At 41.8% G+C, this 22,466-nt stretch overlaps 1 protein-coding gene across 5 annotated transcripts in view; it reads right to left on the reverse strand.

Moving 5' to 3' along the window:
* HTR4 (5-hydroxytryptamine receptor 4) overlaps positions 1–22,466 on the reverse strand; it is a 139,929-nt gene that overhangs the window by 10,844 nt on the left and 106,619 nt on the right. Inside the window, exon 6 of one of the 5 annotated variants that reach the window (XM_011371124.1) lies at positions 6,649–6,727. The exons of 2 other annotated variants lie outside the window; for them this stretch is intronic. In XM_011371124.1, the coding sequence (XP_011369426.1) occupies positions 6,721–6,727 (7 nt within the window). In that variant the 3' untranslated portion in view covers positions 6,649–6,720. Of the gene's footprint in view, positions 1–6,648; positions 6,728–11,167; positions 11,315–12,693; positions 13,016–22,466 lie in introns of those variants that run through there. 2 more of the 5 variants (XM_011371120.2, XM_011371121.1) reach the window with 2 other exon arrangements.

Consider the following 22,466-nt stretch of genomic DNA (forward strand, 5'->3'; position numbering starts at 1 on the left):
GCACTTCCATTCATTCTGCTCTACACATCCAGTCAAAGCTGAAGCTTCTTAGGGGTACTTTTCATTATCTTTACAACAACAATACTAGGAAAAACTACTTTACATACTGCCCAACGACAGAGTCTGTTGGAATCTACTGCCTTAAAATAACCTGAGCTAAAGTCGATTTAAGCTGCAGTTGGTTGGAAATGAGAGAGACTCCTTTCATGAGCGAACTTTAAAACATTACCTATTTTTATAGTCATCAACTCACTCTAATGCTGTATCACTATAATCTTAATGACATGCTTTAAACATCACTCTGAGTGCACATTTTGCTCAAATGTGTTGCAGCCCTTGGCCAAAACCAAGTAAAATACGGTTCTGATCTGAGCACACCCACTCTGATTTCAAAAGCGCCCTGGCTCCTCACCTCACATGTCCCTACTTCAGGAACCTCCGCTTGTCCCCAGCGGTAGCCTAAGGTCTGGCACATGCTGAAGCCATCCCTGTCTTGGATAGGAACCATTAGAAGGGTGTTGGCTGCTCTTGATGACTTTCACTCTCTGCAGCATAAACAATGAGGTGCTGCAGGAGGCTTGTGTTTGTTTGGTCAGGGCTTTTTCCTTTCGGCTTGGTCATCAGCAGTTGGCTGGTTACAAATGCAGTCCTAAGATCGAATGGCTGGAATCCAATTATCCCAGCTTCCTGTCTGCAGAGCCCTGCCAGGGAAGAACGCAGTCATGTTTGCCTGCCTTGTCAGCTCCTGGGACTCAAAGTCTATCATTTGGAGAAAACTAACAAACAACAGATCCTCAGATGTTCTGATGGAGAAGCAACATGCTGTGGAAAGAGGTGCAGAACACAAAATCTAGCGCGAGCCTATGTTCTGCCTCTTCCTGGCTCAGTGTCTACCCCTTCACATCTCTGAGCTTCAGTTTCTCATTTATTAGAGGAAGATAATAACACCAACCACTGGGTTGTTGGGAACTTCTAATGAGATGATGTATGTGAAAGAGCTTTGAAAACTATAATGATGATGGTGATGGTGGTGATAATAACGAGGTTAGCTGCCATTTATTGAGTGCCTGCCATGGGAAGGACACCACGTTGTGTGTTTAATAGACATCGTCTCATTTAATACTCATGAACATCTTCTAAAGAATTGGTGATGATGGTAATAATATTAATAACAATAGCTAACATTTCTTAACCCTTTATTGTACATAGGTCCCTAGTCTCAACATTTTATGCATATTAACATATGTAATCCTTACATCATGGGGAATAAGTACTATTATAATTTACTTGACATATGAGAAAAACTAGATTACAGAAGTTGGGCAATTTACTCAAGATGATACTACCAAGAAAAGGCCACAAGGATTCAAACCCAGGCATTCTGATTCTAGAATAGGAGTCTGCAAACTGTCTCATAAAAGGCTAGATGTTTTGGTTTGGGGGCCACATAGAGGCTCTGTTGCATTTCTCCTCCTCTTTCTCCTTTTAGTTTAGTTTTTTGTTGTTGCCGATTTGTATTTGTTTTTACACTCTTTTACAAATGTGAAACCATTCTTAGCTCAAGGATCACACAGAACTAGTCTGACAGCTGGACTTGGCCCACAGTAATTCGATAACCTTTGCTCTAGAAATAATCTTTGTTTTCTAGATAAGGAAACTGAAGCTGAACTGAAATCAAGATTCTAATCCTGTTTTGTCTGCTTCCAGAAACTTCATCGACGCACACTCTAGTGCTTTTGTGTATGCTGTTAAAATGTAAGATGTCATCACTGAGTTAGGAATGCTTTGCTGAGCACGGTCAATTCCCAAAGAGAATAGGCTTTTTCTTCTTGAAACAGACTTGCAGACAAGATAGCAGCCTGAGGTTTGACAGTGCCTGGCACATAGCAAGCGTGTCATAAATCTCTATTGAGTGAAATAATTCTGACTTCTGATTGGATTCAGTGATTCAACAAAATCTCAGCTATTTTCTCAAACTCTTCTGGACCTTGTGTTTGAGTCTATAAGTGGAAGCAATGACATATTCCTTTATGCAGTTCATAGGAAATCTGTAATAATTTATGAGATAATTTCCATAGAGCTATTTGGAAAAAATAAAGATGCTATGTAAAGAAATATCATCTCTACAATGAATCATTCTGTTGACAGAAATGGCACTTGGAGATTGTATTTATGACTTTGAAATAGATTCATCACTAACCAGAGACAGGACAATAGGAAGAACTCTGTGATGTCATCAAGTCAATATTATCATACCCACTAAGACAGTCTCACATTAAAGAAGGAATTTTTATTTTAACCTTGGGATTTTACTTCAGGGAATCAATGAACTTCTTGGAAATGTATTTAAAACTTCTATGCATATGTCCCGATTTTTAGGCGAAAGGCCATAGATTTTATCAGGTTCTCAAAGAGTTTTATTATCCCTTGAATGTTAGAACTACAATAAAATCGTTGCAGTGTAGTTTATACCTGATAAGGAGGAGGGAAAGAAGAAACTTGCTGGTGTATAATGATCAGTATTAAGTTTTCTAGATGCCCCTGTCAGCATGATGCTTTGTTATATCCTCAAAATACCCACTTAGGGTCCCATGTCAACTTGCCAGTTCCCCACTGGCACCGGTGTCTGGGTCTGCACCTCTGCCTAGAAGATTAATCACCAGACAATGCTAACTGCAGTGCCCAGCACTCAGGGAAGCCAACAGGGCAAAATCCACAGAATGAGGCAATAAAGTCTATTTCATTTTATCGTCAGCCTCAAGGTCAGGCAGGCCCACAGAGACTGCCATAACAAGCCGTGAAGCCTTTTTTTTTTTTTTTTGCATTATTAGCATCTAGCATAATGCCTAGCACACAGTGGGTGTTTAATAAAAGTTTGTCTGAATGAAGATGAGGATAATAATGATATTGATAATTTTCCCTACATTCCCAGAATGATTAATAAGGTTGTTTCATTTTATTATCTCTAGAGATTATCTATGTAAACTCCTAGGTCTTTGTCAGTGAGAAGGGATGTTTTCACTTTGTACTGTTTTTTGGTAGTTTTATGCTAAAATAGCTAGTTTGGATGTTTCTCTTTTGCATGTGTGCCTGAGAACAGCCTCCCTTGGAGATTATGGTTGTGACCCCAGGGAATTAAGTCCTGTGGACCTAGACCAGGGTGGCTGCATTAGGCTTCACAGACGAGGATGTCCATGCACTAGGCTTTGGCTCTAACTGGCAAGTGGTAGGAGAAAAGGATCGTGGGCTGCAACAAGCAGGGAGAAGTCACATATGGACCTGACAGCTGGAAAAGGAAGTGGGACTTGGCCCTTTTTCACTGAGTTAAGCATTGCGTTGTGCATGAGGATGACCTAGAAAGGAGCAACTGGGGACCACTTTACGTTTTTGAATAGAGTCGTTGCATATGGGAAATTTTCATTGTATGAAAAATTTTAAGAGGGAGTCTGTTACTTTACTTTTGCTTTTGTTAGTTGTCCTGTGTATATGTGTGAATTAAAAGAACAGATTAATTTATATAGATGTAAAGAAAAAAGAATTGGAAGATAATGGTAGTTATGTAATATAAGGTGATAGAGAATGAGCTCTAAGAGGTGTCAGTGAAACTGGAGATGAAAGATTAGATATAGATCTTTTTTTAGGAAGAGAATAGAAAGTAAAGCAATCAGAGATGACTTACCACCTGGAGTACTGAACTAATAATAATAATAATAGTAATAGTAATACTAGTAGTAGTAACACTTAGCATTTGTTGCCCAGTCCTATAGATTTTAGAAAACTGTATCTTGATTAACCTATCAATGTGGGAGTCATAAAAGACCAATGAACATTTATTGACTTATTTCTCCTCTAGCAGCATAAAAACTTTTGCCAAGTGAATAAATACAATTTGGTATCTGTGAGGTAGGTGAGGACATTTTTTTTTTTTCATGAGAAATTTGAAACCCAAAGGGGTTAGTGGCTTGCCAGAAGTCATCCAGCTGATGAGGACAGAATTCAAGGTGAAATCAGAATTCATGGGTTTTTCCCCCCATCATGCAGGCTACCACAAGTGAAACCATCCGCTGCAATAGGAAGGTTTGAATAACAAATAAATGCCAGGAAATTAGAAAATAAATAGAGACTGCTCTCTGTGGAAAGGGCTACTATTCGATGAGACAGAATTCTGCAATGGCTTTGGCCTTTTCCTTTTATAAGCTCAATGGTTCCGGAAGGCTGTGTTGAGGAGAGAAGATGCAGTAATAAGGGTGACTCTAATACGACTACTCTTTCTTGGTTCCTTCCATTGACTCACATCCGCTTGACCAACTGCCCACTCTCTGGCTGGCTGGGACAAGAGGTCTCGCCAGAAATGGTACCTTGGCTCAGCCAGCCAAGGGCTTTGCACTTGAAATTATGAAACCCTGGCTCGACTCCCCTTTCACAAAGCCTCAGTAACGGATGACTCACAGACTCCTCCATGGCAAGTTCCTGAGGATGATAAAGAGATTGGTATAAGGCTTTAGGGAAAGAATGTGGGGTGGAGGGTGGGGTGGGCTGTGTTCTGGCCAAGAATGTCATCATTAAGCAGTAGCATATGGGTCTCCATTTGGACCCTGTTGACAAGAAGACCATATACTAATGATTAGTGTGCCAATTCGGGGGACTAAGGCTGGAACGAAATGACGTAACCCCCTACTGGCATTCGACACTGGGAAAGACTCGATTGAAATTAAATTATCTGACCTCAACCAAGTTTTTTAAAACCCAGATAATGTCTGACCTTTCATCCAAGGCTCCAGATCAGTTTTAATGACTACCTATTCAGTCTACTAGGACACTCACATGTGTTATAAAATGTCGTCTATTTTCAGAGGGAGTGTCTCATCAAAATTTCATGATATTGCTTCTTTTACCTTCTACACAGGCAGAAAAATAGAGTACAGATTCTCAAGATAGGCAAATCTAAGTTCGTATCCTGGCTCTGCTTATTATTACTTGTATGACCTTGGTTCAGAAACTTGGTCTCCTTATGCCTCATTTTACTTATTCACAAAATGGGGGTTATTATTTTAACAATGAAAATAATAATAATAAAAAAAACCCTCCCAATTATCTGCCAGGTGGTGTTCTAATTGCTATCATATACACAATTTTATTGAAAGTATACAACCTCGTAAGTTAGGTAGTGCCAATGCCTCTATCAACTCATAAATAAACTGAGACTCAGAGAAGTTACTTAACTTGCCCGAAGAAACACAGCTAGCAAGTTGGGAAGTTAGGATTCAATCTAGTCGATACTTTTTTGAGGATTACGTGTTCTAAGATACGTAAAGTGTAGAGGTAGTACTGACAGATCTTAGGCGTTCCATAAACTTGTGTCCTTTAACCCTCTTAGAATATCTACGTGTGACTATTGCTTAGGAATCTCATAAACGGGAGAAGATAAAGAGACTTTTTAGGTGTCCCACACAAGACACCAAATGACAACTAAACTCTATTTCCTGCCCGCCCATGCTCATCACATATATCTTCTCTGACTCCATAACCAAATCCCTACCATCTCCATTTTCTCCTGAATAGTGTTCATGGCCTGCCCCAGTCCAGAGTAGAAAACTGGCATAGAAACCACCACTGCCACCTTCGCCACTGCCCCACCCTGATTCCCCAACACCCTTTCCAAAAGACTCTATGTGCAGCTTCGGAATTTCAAATGTCACGGAATCCAGAGTGACGATAGTAACGGCTACACTTCAGTGAGCGCTTACTATATGCCAAGGACTGTGCCCCACTATTAATGAGCTTTAACCCACTGAAGCCTCACAGCCACGCTCTGGAGGATATGCCCTTGTTCCCCTCCCGTGAAGAAGAAACCGAGGCTTACATCGTCAAGGACTTACCCGAAGTCACACAAAATCAGTAATCAGTAGAGTCTGGATCTAAATCCATATCTATCTAATTAGAAAGCTACTTAACCACAGAAAGCTTCTCAATTTATAGATGGCAAAACTTAAGCCGGCAAAGGGCAGGGACATGCACAGAGTCATGGAGCAAGTTAGTAAGGATGCTGAGGGAAAAGACACATTTTCTGGCATCTTTTCAAACATTTTCTACCACACTCCAGCCTGAGCAACTCTCACTGTGTCCATTCCACATCCTTGGCCTGGTCCCACACTTTCTTTCTTTCACCCCGTGCTCTGTGCTGTCTCAATAAATGCCAGTACTGGTGGAATGGTGACCAACGTTCCCTAGGATTATACAACGTCAAGTAACTCATACAACTTCAGTCTGATTCACCACATCCTATAAATATAAACCTTTAAGCTTAAGTTCTTTTCATAGATAGACAGGACCCAAAATGAAAAAAAAAAAAAAAAAACTTGCCATGAATCAGGAAAATAGTGGTATTTTAAAACTCTAATCCTTTTGCTACTTGCAAGAAATATGATAAACATCTTGATTTTATTCAAAACCATCACAGAAAGGTTTTTCTCTTATCAGAAGGCTGCAGCTTTTGCAGTGGGTGGAGTATTAAGTGGCAGAGCAGCAGTGAGGTTCGGGGGCTGAAAGAGCTAAGTGGGATGGTGTGGGGCGGACTCTGTAAACAATGAAAAGCTCCAAATTCTTCCAAAGAAGTAAATTCGATGACTTTACGGACAGCTCCATCACACGAAAATCTGAGCCGGGCATGAGAAAAGATAAAAGATGATCAATAGGAATCAGCCCCTGTCCTCAAGGAGCTCAAAATCTGGTAGGAACACTCAGACAGGGCATGGTTAATGAACTACCCTGAAAAGCATGGCAAAATGTCAAGGGAGAAGGACAAAGTGCTTTGGGGACTGAAATAGGTCAAAATCTCATGCCGTCCTAGAGGCCAGAAAAGACTTCAAGTAGAAGGTGGCATTCGAGACAGACTTTGTAAGAAATGCTGGGAGACGTGTGCCCAATGGAAAGAAATCAGGACCAAGAGACACGAGGTACAAATGCAGAGAGAAAGTGAGTGGAACCCGGAGCGTGTTGCTTACTTTGCCAGGGTGAAGACTTTTGCAGGCTGTAAAACTGTAAACAGTAGACCCAGAAAAACTATGAGGAGCCCAGACTTTGGGAGGCAATGAAGAATTGTTAAGAGTTTTGATCAGGGAAATGGCATGCTTGCAGTGGGTTTTAGGGCCTGAGGTCCCAGTCCAGATGAAAGATAATATTAATTGCAGAAGGATGTTGTCAGTCAGAATGGAGATAAGAAAATACAGGGGGAAAAAAAAAAAACCTACTGATTATGTAATCAGATTGAATTGCTCTTATTTCTGATAAAAACGAATAGTTTTAATAGCAAACCACTTTCTGGCTGGCCAAGGATTGTTTTCTTTCTTTCTTTCTTTCTTTCTTTTTTTTTTTTACTTCTAATTAGATGCTATCTGGAATTAGCTTATTTAAAAATCAATGAAAAACCACTGTATAAATGCATCTTTGTTTGCAGACAGTCAGCGCCTCATGGAGAAAGAAGGGAGGCAAAGAGGGAGAGATGTACAAGAAGAGAAGTCACCTGTTTCAAGGACGGTTCTTACTGCTAAAGAGAACGGGGCTCATGTGGATCAAGTCCCCTCAGCAAGTGATGTGTCGGGGAGAAAGGCTGGGCATGGAAGGGTCTGGGTCCTATTTCCAGCTCCAGGTAATCTCTGTGTTCTTGGGGAAGTTCCAGGTTCTGAGGTGCAGCTCAGTTTCTTCATCTGTACAATGGGAGAATGATACTTACCTTGTAGGGTTTCATATAAAACACTTTCCACCAAGCCTGGCACATAGGAAGTAACTAATCAGCTTTTACTTACTTCTTTGATCTCGTCTCATACCACTCCCCTGATATTCACTGAGCACCAGCCACACAAGCCCAGCTCACTTCCACCTCAGAGTCTTGTGTTTGCTGTTCCCTTTGATTGACATCCTACTCCCCCAATCAACACATGATTCACTCCCCTCCAGCATTTTTGTCCCAGGTCACAGGGCTGACCTCATTCTATGACGCTTGCCCTTACTATCCCAGATAACGTAAACAGCCCAGTCCCTTCTCTATTTTTCATGTTCTTTATAGCACTTAGGAGTATCTAAACTTATCTAATTCGTGTATGTATGTCTCCTTGTTCATTTTCTGATGTCCGACAAGGAAGAGCAGAGACTTTGTCAGTATTATTTATTAATTAATCTCTGGCGACAAACCCTGGCACGGAGTATATGTCCAAAAACTATCTGTTTCTCTAAACATTCTTGTGCTGTTGATAAAATTAAACTATATAACAAATAAAAACTACCTAGCACGTAGTAAGTACTAAGTCAGTGTTAGGTTCTCCCCCTGGGATGGGTTGGGGGAATGCTATTCCAAAGTGAAGAAAGACAATTTGGGAAAAAAGCAAGACAGGGGACAGTTGCCCCAAGAGAGGTTAGTTGAGTTTCTGGGGTCTAGTTCTCTGCCTGGACACAGTGCAGGATGCTTCACAGGGAGTGAAGGCTCAGAATGTCATTCTCAGACAGAAGTTTCAGAAATCGGGCTTTTTTTTTTGTATGGAGAAAGAGGTTTTATAAATAAGTGGATAGGTGTGATTCTAAGGAAAGGCATCTGGAGAAATAGTTCCCAGAGGTCTCAAGAATTCTTTAGAAAAAAACTAAAGACAAGGGAAAACCAAGCACCATCACAGACTTTTAGAGGAGGTACCTGGTCCAGCTGCTTAGGGTTTTAAGCTGCCTAGAAGGCTCCCTGAAGGGTTGGATGAGTAGAGATGGTGGACCCAGATACACCTGCCCCCATCCTACTTTGGCCCATGTGCAATGGGGCTCTAAGTAAATTTGTGTATGAAGAAAAGATTCTGATTTGATATTCTAACTCTTGTGCATCCCCTGCATTTTATATGTGAGATGATGGAAGGCCCAAAGGTTAAACAGAATAGCTGGGTCAAGTACTCAGGCCCAGAATGCCGAGAGGGGTTTTTCCACTGCTCCATACTCACCAGTGGTGGGGCTTGAATTCCAGTGACATGCTAGCTAGGCCTAATATCCCAGGGGGCCCAGGACAAGGGAGCTGGATTCCAAGCTCCTGGGTGGCTTATGGCACCAAAAAAGGTTTCAGCAAGGAGGCGCGTGCTTAATAACCTCAATCCAAGACCTGTGGGTATATGGCTGCCATGCCACTTCAAATGGCTCCAATGGCGTGTGCCCTGAGAATGGCTGGGGTGGATCCCTCCCCACCCTCTGCTCCCGGGATGACCATGTCGGAGAGATACATCCTAGCGCTTGGGGCCCTGACGAAGGTGGCAGACAGACAGGCAGGTAGAATCACACTATCTAGGTGTCCTGGGCTCTGGCTTTACCTTGATGGGACTCTGAGACACTGGTGACAGAATATTCCCCAGCTTCAAACGCCCAAAGCTCCTGAGGGCTGGGCTGGGTGTGCTACCGAGGTTACGAAGAAGCGCCACGGGACTGAGGCATGAGGTTGGCTTTGGTATTTTATTGTGTATTCAAAATTCAGTTACTAGTTTTAAGACTTAAGATTTCCCTCTTTATATAATTTATACAAACATGTACAGAATGCACAAATATAAACATATGTGTAATTTATTCATGTTTATCAATAAATAGAATTTATCAATTGGAAAAAAAGACAAGTCTATACAGGCTCCTGTTTTCCCCAGAACACATTCCTGGAAACTGCGTCAAAAAAGTATATTATCATAAAGCCAAGGGTTCTCTTCATAGAAACAAATTAGAACTGAGGATCCTAGTACCTTCAAAGCTTTAAGCTTCCAGTAAATCATAGGCATAACTAACAATTTCATAACCAAAGATAACAACCATCATTAAAATGTATAACCCTTTGAAATTATGTAATTAAGTTCCATGTTCTATATAACAGGCCACACATGTACTTTACATGTCGATTACACAGAGGGACTCAGTGCATTATACCTATACATGTGGCCCCACTGGTAATTCTACTTTATTAAAATGTAAACAAAATTAAAGTGTTAGCTAAATATCATTAAACTATAACCAACAATCATTTATAAAGACTATCAGATTAGGAAAAATCTCGGAAGTTATCTGGTTCAGTATCTTAGCAGACTCATAACATTCTTGTCAGCTGCTCAAAATAAAATTTAGTCCATATTTGAGGTTATTTTCATAGAATTTATATATCTATGTTGAATTTATAGGGTGGGGATAATTTTGAGAACCCTTTTTCTCCAAATAAATGATTTCATGGCAAAAAAGGCATTTGAATTTATTCCATGTGACTTTGAAGTTACAGGAAGTTAGGCTTATTCTTACCAAAATTAGTCCCTATCTCTCTCCGCCCACTCCTTTATTTCGAGAATAAAAAAATCCCTTCAAATGAGAAGGTTTGTGACATATAAATTTGCAGTGTTGTGTGTGTTGCACAACCTGGAGTAACCAAATGAGGAGGGGTGGACCTAGAAGACTGGACCCTCCAAAAAAGGTGCCCCTTCAGTACTATTTTTCAACATACGAAGCTCAGTCTCTAAACTGGTTCACCTCTTCGCAAAGAAATTCTTAGTCCTCGAGAGCTCAGGAGCATCCAAAGTAATGATAAACATACAGAAGGGCATTTTATGATTTACAGAATGTTTTCACGAAAATCATTTATCGCCACAACAACTTTGTGAAGTAGGCAGGAGAGATTCTCGGAGGCCAGAGAGGTCTGGCTATTAGTTCTGAGTCACACAGTAAGTCAGCACTATTGATTTGGTGCGTGTGCTGCTCCTCTGCGGCCCCTATCCTTACCGCGTGCTCATGGAGGCGGTGGGAAGCGTGGGTAGCCATCACAGCAGATCATTTGCATCTCACCTCCAGGTTCAGGGCCTTGGGTCTCAGAACCCTGCTGTCCCCGCCTTTGTATTAGAAAAGGATCATCCTCGAAATGGTGGTTGCCTCAGTCTAGTAAGCCCCGATCTAGTAACGATGGAGGACAGAGACTTGAAAAAGCACAGGCGGTTGGTCCAGCCAGAGCGAGGGCGCCAGGTAGGACTTAAAAAAATTTCTTCATCATTGACTAGCATAGATCCCCAGTGATTCTGCTCCATTGACCAGTGAGAGTCCCAGCCTTACATGAAGCACTTTGACATGCTGTAATATTTCTCAACGGCATTCAAGAGTTCTAAATAACATTTCTCTTTAGAGACTTTTTCCCTTCCCTAAGGCATGACTTTCTCCCCAGTAAAATTAAGTCTTCACAGGACAGAGGATTTTCTTTTGGCATTTGGATGGTTTTTGGGCAATCTTCTTTTCCTCATTCCAAAGTCTTTTTCTTGTCCGTTTGGTTCCAGAACTAAAGTAAACATCGACAGAAATGATAGCTGAACACTTCTTAAGGAGCGGGAACAAAGCGAATATAACAAAGTCCTGAGATGCTATCAAATCACAGCCAAGATCAAAGTGAAAACCTCCTATGGCTCTGCGATATGATGGCATTTACCTCTCTGGGATCTTCATTCAGGGCAACTTGCAAGAGCCATGGACTCGACTTTGGATGAAAGACATCCAGGTTAATTTGAAGGGCAAAGCTGGCAAGGTCAAGGGTCTAGAAGGCCCAAACGAGGCATCTAGTTTCTGTGAAACAGTCAAAAGGCAGGCCGGCCATGGCTTTTCGAGGTAGCAGACGGCTGCAACAGCATTTCATTGTCCTAGAAACGAAGAGAGATCTTGTCCAAACTTCAGTTGACAGATGTAGAAAATAAGGTCCAGGGAGGGAAGGGCCTGATCGAGACCTCACAGCATGTTAGGAGCAGAGCCAGAGCTGGAATTAGGGTCCTCCGACTTTAAGTCAGGCGCTGTTTTTCTGCCCGGCACTGCTTGGTCCTGCCTGCTCCACCTGGGGGATCGCAGTGAGTGACAGGTGTCGGCAGTAGGAGCTCCCAACAGTTCTCTTCTTTGGTAGCAATAGGCCAGATTCCAGGGTTGTAAATTGGTACCATGGACTTCAGCACAGGCTCGTGGGAAAGATTCCAAAGTCTTTTAATAAACACGACGATACCGCCGGCCCTGCCCAAGGCTCCTAGAAGATGCTGCTCTAGTTCGAGAGGAAGGCGGGCAGCTCAGAGCCCGGGGCCCTGAGGCCGCAGCACTCAGGGGAAACTGTCTGCCCTGCTCTCCTCCAAGGTCACTGCAGAGACCATTTTCTTCAGGTAGATCTTTGCCCCAGTTTCTTCCATGGTGAATAAACGGAGCGTATCCTGCAGGGAGAGACTGACACCGGACACGAGGAAGAGCAAACGGAAGCTGTGACTGACATGGGGACGGGCTGGGAGGACACGCATTTGGACCCAGACACCGGGAGGAATGTGTACTAGTGTCCGGCACAGAACGGGACAGAGATGAGATAGTGAGTGGTTTGAAAATGGCTGAGACGGATGTGAACAAGCAAGACAAGTGTGCTTCTGGAATGCGACTCTGACTGAGACAGGCACAGGGAGGATGCGTCTTGACAGTGTCTGCGAGCGGGCACAGCAAAGAGGCATATTTAGAGACATCAGTGACTGAGATAGGACACAGTGAGCCATCGTGTTTGGAACACGAGTGAGACCAACCAGGCGCAGTGAGGGGAGGAGCGGGGACAACAGTGTGAGGCAAGGGCGACATGCCAGGAAGAGGGAGTTCTGGGAAATGAAAACAATCCCTTCATGAGGAGATCTCTGGAGGAGAGCCCCCAGTGAACGAGGGGGCCATCCTGTCCCCTGACTCCCTCAAACGCCGCCTGCTGGAATCCCAGAGGAAAAGCCCGGTGGGCATGGGGTGACTGCCCCGATGGACGGATGGACGGACGGACGGACGGACGGAACGCTCGCGTGAAGAGAATACCAGGTGCAGTCACGCACAAGCAGCAGCTTAGGACCCGGCCCTCTCTCAGAGGATGGTTGTCTTCTGAGTCACTGCCCCAGAGGCCTAAGTGTCACTGGGCTGAGCAGCCACCAGAGAAGTTGCCGGGGGGTGGCACTGACTCTCCCATTGGCCACCACACTCCACTGCATCCCTGGAGAGGGGAGAAGATCACAGAATCTCAGAGCTGGAATGGATGTCACAGAGGAGCTCGGACGAGCGCCCACCCAGTGCAGGAAAGCCCCTGTGCAATGCAGGGTGGTGGCTACTTCGCCCCTACTTAGGAATCGCCAGTGATCGGCCAGGCCATGTTATTTTTGAGCAACTTTACTGAAAGAGTTTGTTATTGTTATTAGAAAGAGCTTGTTAACGTTCAGCCAAAATCTGCCTTCTCGCAGCCAAAATCTGCCTTCTCGGTGGAACGGCTATGCCCTCCAGGCCCACTTAAAATTCTTCCCTCTACTAATTATATCCTCCAAGTTTTCTCTCTCCAGGCTACACATTCCCATTTTCTTTAATAGTTCATTATATATTATGGTTTCCAGATTGTTGCCTGTACTGGGCACTGTCCTCTGAACGCAATCCTTATTATGATTCTCTCAAAACAGAGTAGCAGGAAAGAGCACAAATCTACACAGTGAGCCTGACATATCATGCACTCTTCATCATCGGTTTAGTTTATTTCTATGAATATGGTCAACATTAAGTGCACTCTGACAATGGTAATATGCTACAGGCTTATATCGAGTTTGTTGCCAACTTGTATCTTTTTGATACAAACAGTTGTCAGTTCCTGTGGTTCTTCATTATATCTGTGCAGTTTATGTTTGAGCTAAACTAAGACGTGATATTAGTCTCAGTTAAATTTTATTTTACTGGTTTGCGATCATTTTAGCTAATCGAGAGCATTCTAAATCATAACAATGTCAATATTCAAGATGTAATTATTTAGTACCAAGTAGAACTGGACTTTAAGGATTTCACAAGCACGTAGGAAGTTCAGATAATCTATTGCTACCTAGATCTTTCAGTTTAGCATCATCTGCCTTTTAGGTCTTCAGTCAAGATTAAAAAAAACTTTATCAGGGTAGGGCTAAAATAGAGAATTATGGTGCACCATGACAGACTACCTACCTAGCGAACAGGTAACACACAGTGTACCTGAGCATGGACCTACCCATGGAAGGTTTTGTTCAATGCTTTGCTGAAAAGCCTCGCCAAGCAGTACGTCTGTCCTAATAAATGATTATATTACTTGGCCTGAATTATTTTTTTAACGAAACAACATCGACTCTTGCTCACAAATGATTCTCTCTCTTGAAACAGGGTAGTAGGAAAGAGCACAAATCTACACAATGAGCCTGACATATAATGCACTTGTTATAATTGTCTTAGAATTTCGGTAAGGTCTATTTCAAGCTATGAGTCTGTAGTTTCTGGAGTCTAGCGTTGGTCTTGCTTTAAGAACTGGACCAATATTTACTGGTCCCCAGGCTGCCTTCATTTTCCTAGTCCTTGAAAGAGCTCCAGTCAGAGGTCTTATCGATCAGTTCCTTTAATCCCCAAAATACTACATCTTGGCTCAGAGACAGTTAAATGTTTCCCATCAATCCTGGACAGCAACTTTCCCCCTTATAATGTTATCTTAACCCCGCCCCCCCCACACACATTTAGAAGACTAATCTTATTGCAGCAAAATATGCAAGATTTCGTTCTCACATCATGAGCTCTAACTATTTCTGGATTTGCTACTTGCTCTGAACAGAGCTTTTGATCTATCTCTGGTTATAACATTCCTTCCTCCAGATTATCCACGTGACTTTTTCCAGTATAAACTCTAGATAACTTGAGATGTGGCCTTATGATTTGACATACCCCCCATGACATTTCATCCGTCTTATTCACTGAATATATTAAAAGAAAAAAAAATGAATACAAAGGAAGCAAGGAAGGAAGGGTTTCTCATTTTTCATTGGCCAAATTCCCCTTGTGTCATACTTATTATCATTACTAGCAACAATAAAAACCACCACCTGTTAGGGCAGCACCTGTCTTCCAGGCACTGGGCTAACTGTGTTATATGCATTAATTCATGCATTTTATATCCATTTAACAGACAAGAAAACTGAGTTTCAGAGAGTTTTAATCATTTGTCCAAGTTTACTCAGTTAATACATGGCAGGATCAGACCTTACATTTAGGTCATTTTTGATACCAAAGTCTGTGCGATTAATTGTCCCGATATACTGTCATTTATCATCATTTTGAGAACTACCACTGCTAAATCCAGCGTTCAAGTGCTGCTGTCTCTAACATTTCCTCATCCCACTGTGATGGACTCCAGGGTAAAAGGGATATGTGCAGGAGAGCACGTTTTATCTGTTCTACTTATGAGAAGACCACAGTGTGGTGTGGTCCCCCCTTTAAATGAAACACTGTAACTGGGTCATTAACACAGGACTCTTCTGCCCACTGAAGGAGAATCTTTGCCATGCGGCGTGTATATTTTCTGTGATGCAGAACAGGGAGACTAGGTGGAAAAAGAAAAAAATCCGACAGAAACAGGAGGAAAGTGGGGAAGGCAGAGTCCGAAAGAAAGAAAGGCGAGGTGAATAAACGTAACGAAGAGTGAGGAGGGAGGATGGAAGACAAGGCAGGAAGACAGAGTTAAAGGAAGCCGCAGAGCTGGGTGTGTGGAAGGCTCCAGAGCTATTGGGGAGACTGGAGGAGGTCCTTTGAGAGGTGTTTCCAAAAGGTTATAGTGGCTCTCTCATGCCATCTTTCCAGAGACTCACATAAAGATTGAGATGACTGTGAAATTGATATCGGATGCCTGGTGTCACATACATATATGTATAGTTAGAGGCCGGGCCATTGTCCTTCTTTCTCCACGACTCCTCTCTTTGGTAAGGGCTATAATGATGTATCCTAACTCCATGGAGGACTCACAACCAACTCCCTCTTTGCAGGGCGAATGAGAACTTGAGAATAATGACAGGGTGATCTTGCATCCTGGTTGGCCCGAGTCAGTCTCATTTTCCGCTACTGCACTGATCTAAGTGTTAACAGTGAACCATTTAAAGTTGTCTGCCTTTTAAATCTTCATTCAAGATACAAAATGATGGTGCAATATGCCGCACCCCGAGATACCTCCTTCCTGTGCAATATATCACACTCAGTGGACATAGCTTTAACACTCGGAGAGCCCTTTTCACCTTCAACTACAAGGGCACCCTGCTAACTCAACAAAGGAAGCGGCTGAGTGCAGCAATGTGAGCAGTCGACCAGGAGACAGGGACCTGGGTTCTAGTGTTTTTTCGGCCTCCATCCATGTGTGACCTTATGCCTTAGTCTCTTCCCTGTGCCTCAGTTTCCCATTTTTTAAATGAGGAGGAGGATTATCTATAAGATCCTCTGCAGCTCTGACATTCTGAGTCTATGAGTAGCAGAGATGGTGGGTGACAGATACAAACCTTCTGATTGGGCACCAGCTGTGTGTAGGACTGTTCTCTAAAGCTGTGGGTAATTGCTTCAAATTTGGCTTTTAATATTCTATTGTTAGTATCTTATACTTTGTATTCTGTGTGAAGCAAAGAGGTTTCACTGGAAACATAAGGGGGGGGGTAATTTTTGGATTTGTATTAAAGAATGTGAAAGACCTCAATTTCTGAATCTGTGTAATTACATTGCAAAACTGTTAAACGTATCTGGGTAGGATGGGATAGGAGGGGGCCGAGATGCCACAACTTAACATGCAGCGAGATCACAACTGTCTCTCCCCAAACATATGCTTCATCAGAAACATTGGCAAAGTCGCTCAAAACCCCTGATGCAAAACATCATTAAAAAAAAAATTCTCCGATAGTTAACAGAAGCTTTTTTTTTAAAAAAAAAAGAATGCAGTTTCTTGTTTTAATAGTTTTTGTAAAAATCCTCTATAATTCGTGAAGCATTTTTATATCTTTTTGCACATTTAGTGTTCAACACAAATCTTTAAGGAAGGAGGGCATGGAGCATTATTTCAGTTTTAGAAGAGCAAGGGCATGGATGGACCGATGGGTGATGGTGCATCCAGTGCTGTAAATCCAGCATTCTGCCTCCCAACCCGGGAATTCTGCCCATTGGGAAACATGGAAATCATTTGTGTGGTGGGAAGAGTTTCGTGATGAAGTTTAATATTAACAGTTGATGAAATAAACGTACAATTACCCGTGTTCCAGAAGAATGAGAAGGAAGAGCTGAAGGAAGGGAGGAGGAAAAAAGCTAAGTCAGCTAAGTCATCTTTCACAAAGTGGTCCAGAGACTGTGTGTGTCAGAATTATCTTAGGTGCCTATAACAAAGACAGATTTTCAGGATCCACACCAGACCCCTGACAGCAGGGTAAGAGGGCAGAGGGCAAAGGGGAGAGCAAAAGTTAGTTTGCATTTTTAAACTATTCTCAGGTGATTCTTATGCACATGGGAGAATGAGATTCCCTGAGGAGGTGGTATCCAATGATTCTATTCATACTTGAGGCAGAACTTAGATCCAGAGACTTAAGTAGCAGCAAAGAGAAAGTGCAGGAGAGTGGGAAGGGCCAGAGAGGGAAGTATAAAGCATTCCGTGGTGCTCCACAAGGGATCAGAAAGGAAGCACTAAATGCACGTGGACAGGGCATTTTAGCGAAGTGGACAAGGGGGTATTTATTGTTTTTTTATGACACTGATGATAAAGAAATGAGAAAAGACTTGGTGATGAATCGAGACTATGAGAAGGCAAAAAATGTAAAGCAAAGCTTGAGTAATTTAGTTGCAGATGTTCTTCATGTGGTGAAAAAACAGAATGCTTGGGTACAATGAGCTGATAAAAACGAACTGAATTGTCTATAAACAGTGAGCCCACACACTAAGTTATCAATAAGTTATATTACTCAAAAGGCAATGCCTTAGGTCGATTTCTTTTCTTTAACTGCACTATCAACCAGAATATAATATTGCCTCTGAAAGACTCGGTATTTCCCAAACATGGGATGTGTTCCACAGGTGATATGCCAACTAATGTACATAGCATTAAATAATTTGAATCACAAATTATTGTGATTTAACATTTAACAGTAAGGGGATTTAACATCTCTTTCACTCTTTCTGATTATTTTATTATTTTTTAATCCTTTTTTAAGATTATGGTTTTTTAAATTTATTTTTCATTTATAGTTGACATATATTATATTAGTTTCAGCTGTACAACATAGTGATATGACATTTATATACCTTATGGGGTGATCTTTCTGCTTATTTTAAAGAGAAAAACTCAGTTTGGTCCCTCTCTGGCTTTAACGAGTCTCTAACTCCAAACAAATGGAGAATAGGTCTCAGGCTCAGAGCCTTTGACAAGCAATAGGATCAGGTTAAAATTTAACAATAATTTATCCAAATAATAATTTGCTTCATCTTCAGTGCATTTATTTTTAAATCATCTTCTCTACGTAGCTTTGCATTTAAGGTCATGATACAGAGTTTCTTTTACGAATATATTTATTTGGAGTAAAAATGTATTGAAAGACAAATAGTAAATCAATCATATTATGGGCAGACCAATGCTGATATGGTAAAATCTGTGAAAGTAGGAGGCAAGTGACAAAAGCCCCTATCAGACAGGTGAAAAAGGTGAATTGCAGAGAGCGTAATGTCTTGTCAAGGACATAAAGCAACACATCCACAGGGCAGAAGCTCTGTGGTGCACTGGACAGGGCTCTGTCTACTACTTTGTGCTACTTGTAGAATGAACCCCAACTAGCTGAGTAAGGACAATTTGGAATGTGTCACCTTGTGGCCTCCAACAAAATGTATTCCCAGGGGTTCTTAAGTTCCAACTCGAGCCTCAGAAATGTCCATGTTTCAACACTCCAAAATGCAAGATCAGATCGGTGTGGCTTTTCTAATTCCAGTGCACCTGCCTCCCTGATTCTCAATATGCACATATAACTAACGTCAAACCAATCTCCTTGAGAGAGTTTTTCCCAGTGTCTATCATAGTTCTTAAATGACAAAAGATTGGAACTTTGAATATTTGGGGGATCAGACTGCCTGTCTGCCTTTTCTGCTTACCTATTTCTATATGATAGAACCTAAAAATACCTAGGAGAAAATGCCTTACAAGTATGGATCCATAATGAAAACAGCCAACATTTATGGAGTGTTTATTATGTGCCAATTGCTGTGCTAAGCAAATTATGAATTATCTCATATAATTTTCACAACACTCCTATCACACAGGTTTTATTACTTGTAGGCTTTAGTTGAATGGAATGAGGCCTCATCAGTTGCCCCAGGGAAACATCTAGGGAGAAGTGGACCCACGAACTGAACCAGGCAATCCAACTCAGAGTCCCACTGCACCAGCATCGCTAAATGTGCACCTTCCCCAAACAGGCTCCCTGGACTCCTAGACGTGGCAGGCAGGAGACGCTGCCCAGGTGAGGGGAAGGTGTGTCAGGTGCATAAAAGGACTTAAGATCTCTCACAGAATGAGCCCAAGCACGCACTAAGAGAGCCCAGAGGAGGAAGTGATTCATTATTACTTGAAAACTGAGGGGATGGGGATCAGGAAAGTTCAGAGAGCACTTTTTGAAATCATGCCTCAAGGAATGAGTAGGCTTGTGCAGGGCAGGAAAGTGAGAAAGAGCATTTGAGGCAGCAGAAATAATCTCAAGGCAGGAGAATTCACTATTTATTTAGAAAAAACTGATCAATCTAGGAGTGCTTATTGCATGGGGAGTTAGGTTGGGGGAGAGTTGAAGGAAATGGCCTGGAAAACCAGACCGGGTCAGGCAAGGAGGGCTTCATATGCCCTTTACCATCTTCTCGCTGCTGCTCAAGGTTATGCTGCTACAACTCAATCCAGCTGGCATTTACAGTTTAAAATCCCACATGCCCAAATGGCCTGTGAAATAGTTTCTCTCTCCATGGTTATATTATACACATTGTCCCAAAGGAAAATCAGAGGTAGAAAAAAAGTTACAATTTGCAACCCTATCAAGGAAAGGTCACCCTAAAATCATCAAATATGTGAACAGCCTTGAGTACAATTCTAGAGCCCAGCCTTTTGGAAAGCCATGGTGAGCTGGACTGAACGCAGTGGAAGTTGCCTAGGATGGGCTGACTGTGGGTGTGTGTATGGGTGGTGGTGGTTTCCAAAGACAGGGCTGTAAAGTGAGATGGGAAAATCTCGAATGTGAGCTCTTTAATGGCAGACGTCTTGCCTTTCTAGACCCCTGGTGTAGCCCTCACTGCCTAGAACAGTGTATGCACCATATTAGACACATAATAAAATGGTAGTAGATGAGTGAATAAATGAGAATTTGGGCTAGGAGTTCTGAGGCTTGAATTCTGATCTTTATTCTTCTGCTAATATACCAGCGTGATTTTAAGCAAATTGTCTTACATCTTGAGGTTCAATTTTCTTGTCTAAAATATTGGGTTCGGCAGTCTATTTCAGGTTATTCTTAACAAAACTTTAATAAATAACCTGATGGAAAGGCCATAGGAGACACTGGCAGGATGATTTCTGTGCATACACATACCACCACTGGAACATCTGTTTTGATCAAAGCAGTTCTACTTTTATTGTTCACAGTTCCAAGTAAGAGTCTATCGGAACAAAAGAGTTCTCCACTTGTAAAAAAAGTTTAAGAACCACTGGACTGCTCGAGCTGTTATCACATCCGGCTATAAAACTCTTGGCTTTTATGATGCTGAGATGCAGGAAGTAAAAGTTGACCAAACATTGCCAACCACTAGGGCTATGCAAACAATAGAATGTCTCGGCTTGAATAGCAATGAGCTACCCCTCATCCGGAGGAGACAGACAGCTACCTACTATGTAAGCTGTAGAAGAGATAACTGCGTTGGTTGGAATATTTGACCAGATCACTTCTGAAGCCCTTCCCATGTGTGAGAATCAAGAGTTCTGTATTCGTTCAAGAGTTTTCAGTTAACTAACAAGGGGCATAGTTTAGCAGTTCACAGTAAGGGCTTTGAAATCAGATAAACATGAATTAGAATCCTGGCCCTACCACTCACCAGCTACAGGACATTGACCAAATCATTTAATCTCTGAGTCTCAGTTTCCTCATCAGCAAAATGAGAATCATCACACCTTAAAATACTCCATAGAGTATATTAAGGATCCAATGAGATGACACCTGTGAAGTACATAATTCAATGCCTGGTATATAAACCAGTGCTCAGTAAATGGCAGATACTAAGATGATGACGAAGGGGAAGATAGTGATATCTGGACCAGGAAACCAAATCCAAATTATTCCTAAAGTAACTAGTTATTACACATGACGATCATATATTTCTGTATATTTATCTTTGTATACATATATGGATGTATATGTATATGTGTATACATATGTATGTGTATTCATACATACATACTCCGTTCCCCAAAGTCAGAAACTTAAAGCAGGCAATGCTAATTCACAAATATAGGAAAGAATTTCATTATACCAGCCAGCAAAGGAAATAAAATCTGAAAAGGAGAAAAGGAACGTGAGCAGGCACCAGATATATTTGTTAGGTTTATCAAAATATAGATTCGCCCATTTCTTAGAGAATAAAAAGCTCTCCAAGAGCAATTCTAACTGTGAAATATTTCTAAGAATCTTGTTAAAAATAACCTGAAATAGGCATGGAAATGAGAAAAGACAGTTCTGAAATCATTCTGTGAAAAGTAAGTTCTTAGCTCTTCGGCTGAATATAACCCAGAGCACATTCAATTGGTTTGTTTACATAACCAGAAGCCATTCACTGGGTTTCCTCACTCAAAGCTGGAAGACGATTCCCCAGAATTTAGTAGGACAGCAGCTAGAACTTTCTACATCACTCCTTCTTCACAGTTCCCCTATCTTTGCAATTAAAGTACTTTTCCTTCTCTTTCTGAACTTATTGCTCAGGAACTCTCCTGCCCCTTATCAAGAGAACATTATGATGATTTTTGACGCCAAACCATTTCTTTTCAGACTCTGTTCTAACGATGAACCAGTATTTCAGAAACAGGAGTCTTGTCCTGTTTCTAACCTGTGTTCCTGATGTTTTGCCTAAAAAGATAATGATGATAACGAAAATGCAATTTATCAATAACTCAACATGTTCAAGGCCCTATATGTACAATATCTCATACAACCTTCACAACAGTCTTATGAGGCCAGAACCACCTTTACTTCCATTTTGCACAGGAAGAAACCGAGGCACCGAGAGGTCAAGTAACTTGCCTGGGATCACACGACTTCAAAGTGGCGTGACCTGAAGTCAAAATGAGGTCCATCAAATACCAAGTCCTATGCTTTTAGCCATAACACTAAATTGCTCTGCCAGTCCTCTTGTTCCTCCTAGACTGGAATCCTGCCTTGTCCTGAAGCCTGAAGTCCTGGTCCTAACTATCTCTGTGAAAAACGAAGAATATGAACACTAGACTGAGGGCATGTCTCTTTCATCCCAGCCTAGAGCTCCAACTCCCCACAAATCATTAAAGAGTAATTCTGTTCATCTTTAGGCTTCAAGCAACAGAAATTTATCCTGCTAACTGGATACGACAATATTTTCTTCAGGCATCAAAT

Source organism: Pteropus vampyrus, unplaced genomic scaffold, assembly GCF_000151845.1.
Source record: "Pteropus vampyrus isolate Shadow unplaced genomic scaffold, Pvam_2.0 Scaffold185, whole genome shotgun sequence".
Taxonomy (NCBI): domain Eukaryota; kingdom Metazoa; phylum Chordata; class Mammalia; order Chiroptera; family Pteropodidae; genus Pteropus; species Pteropus vampyrus.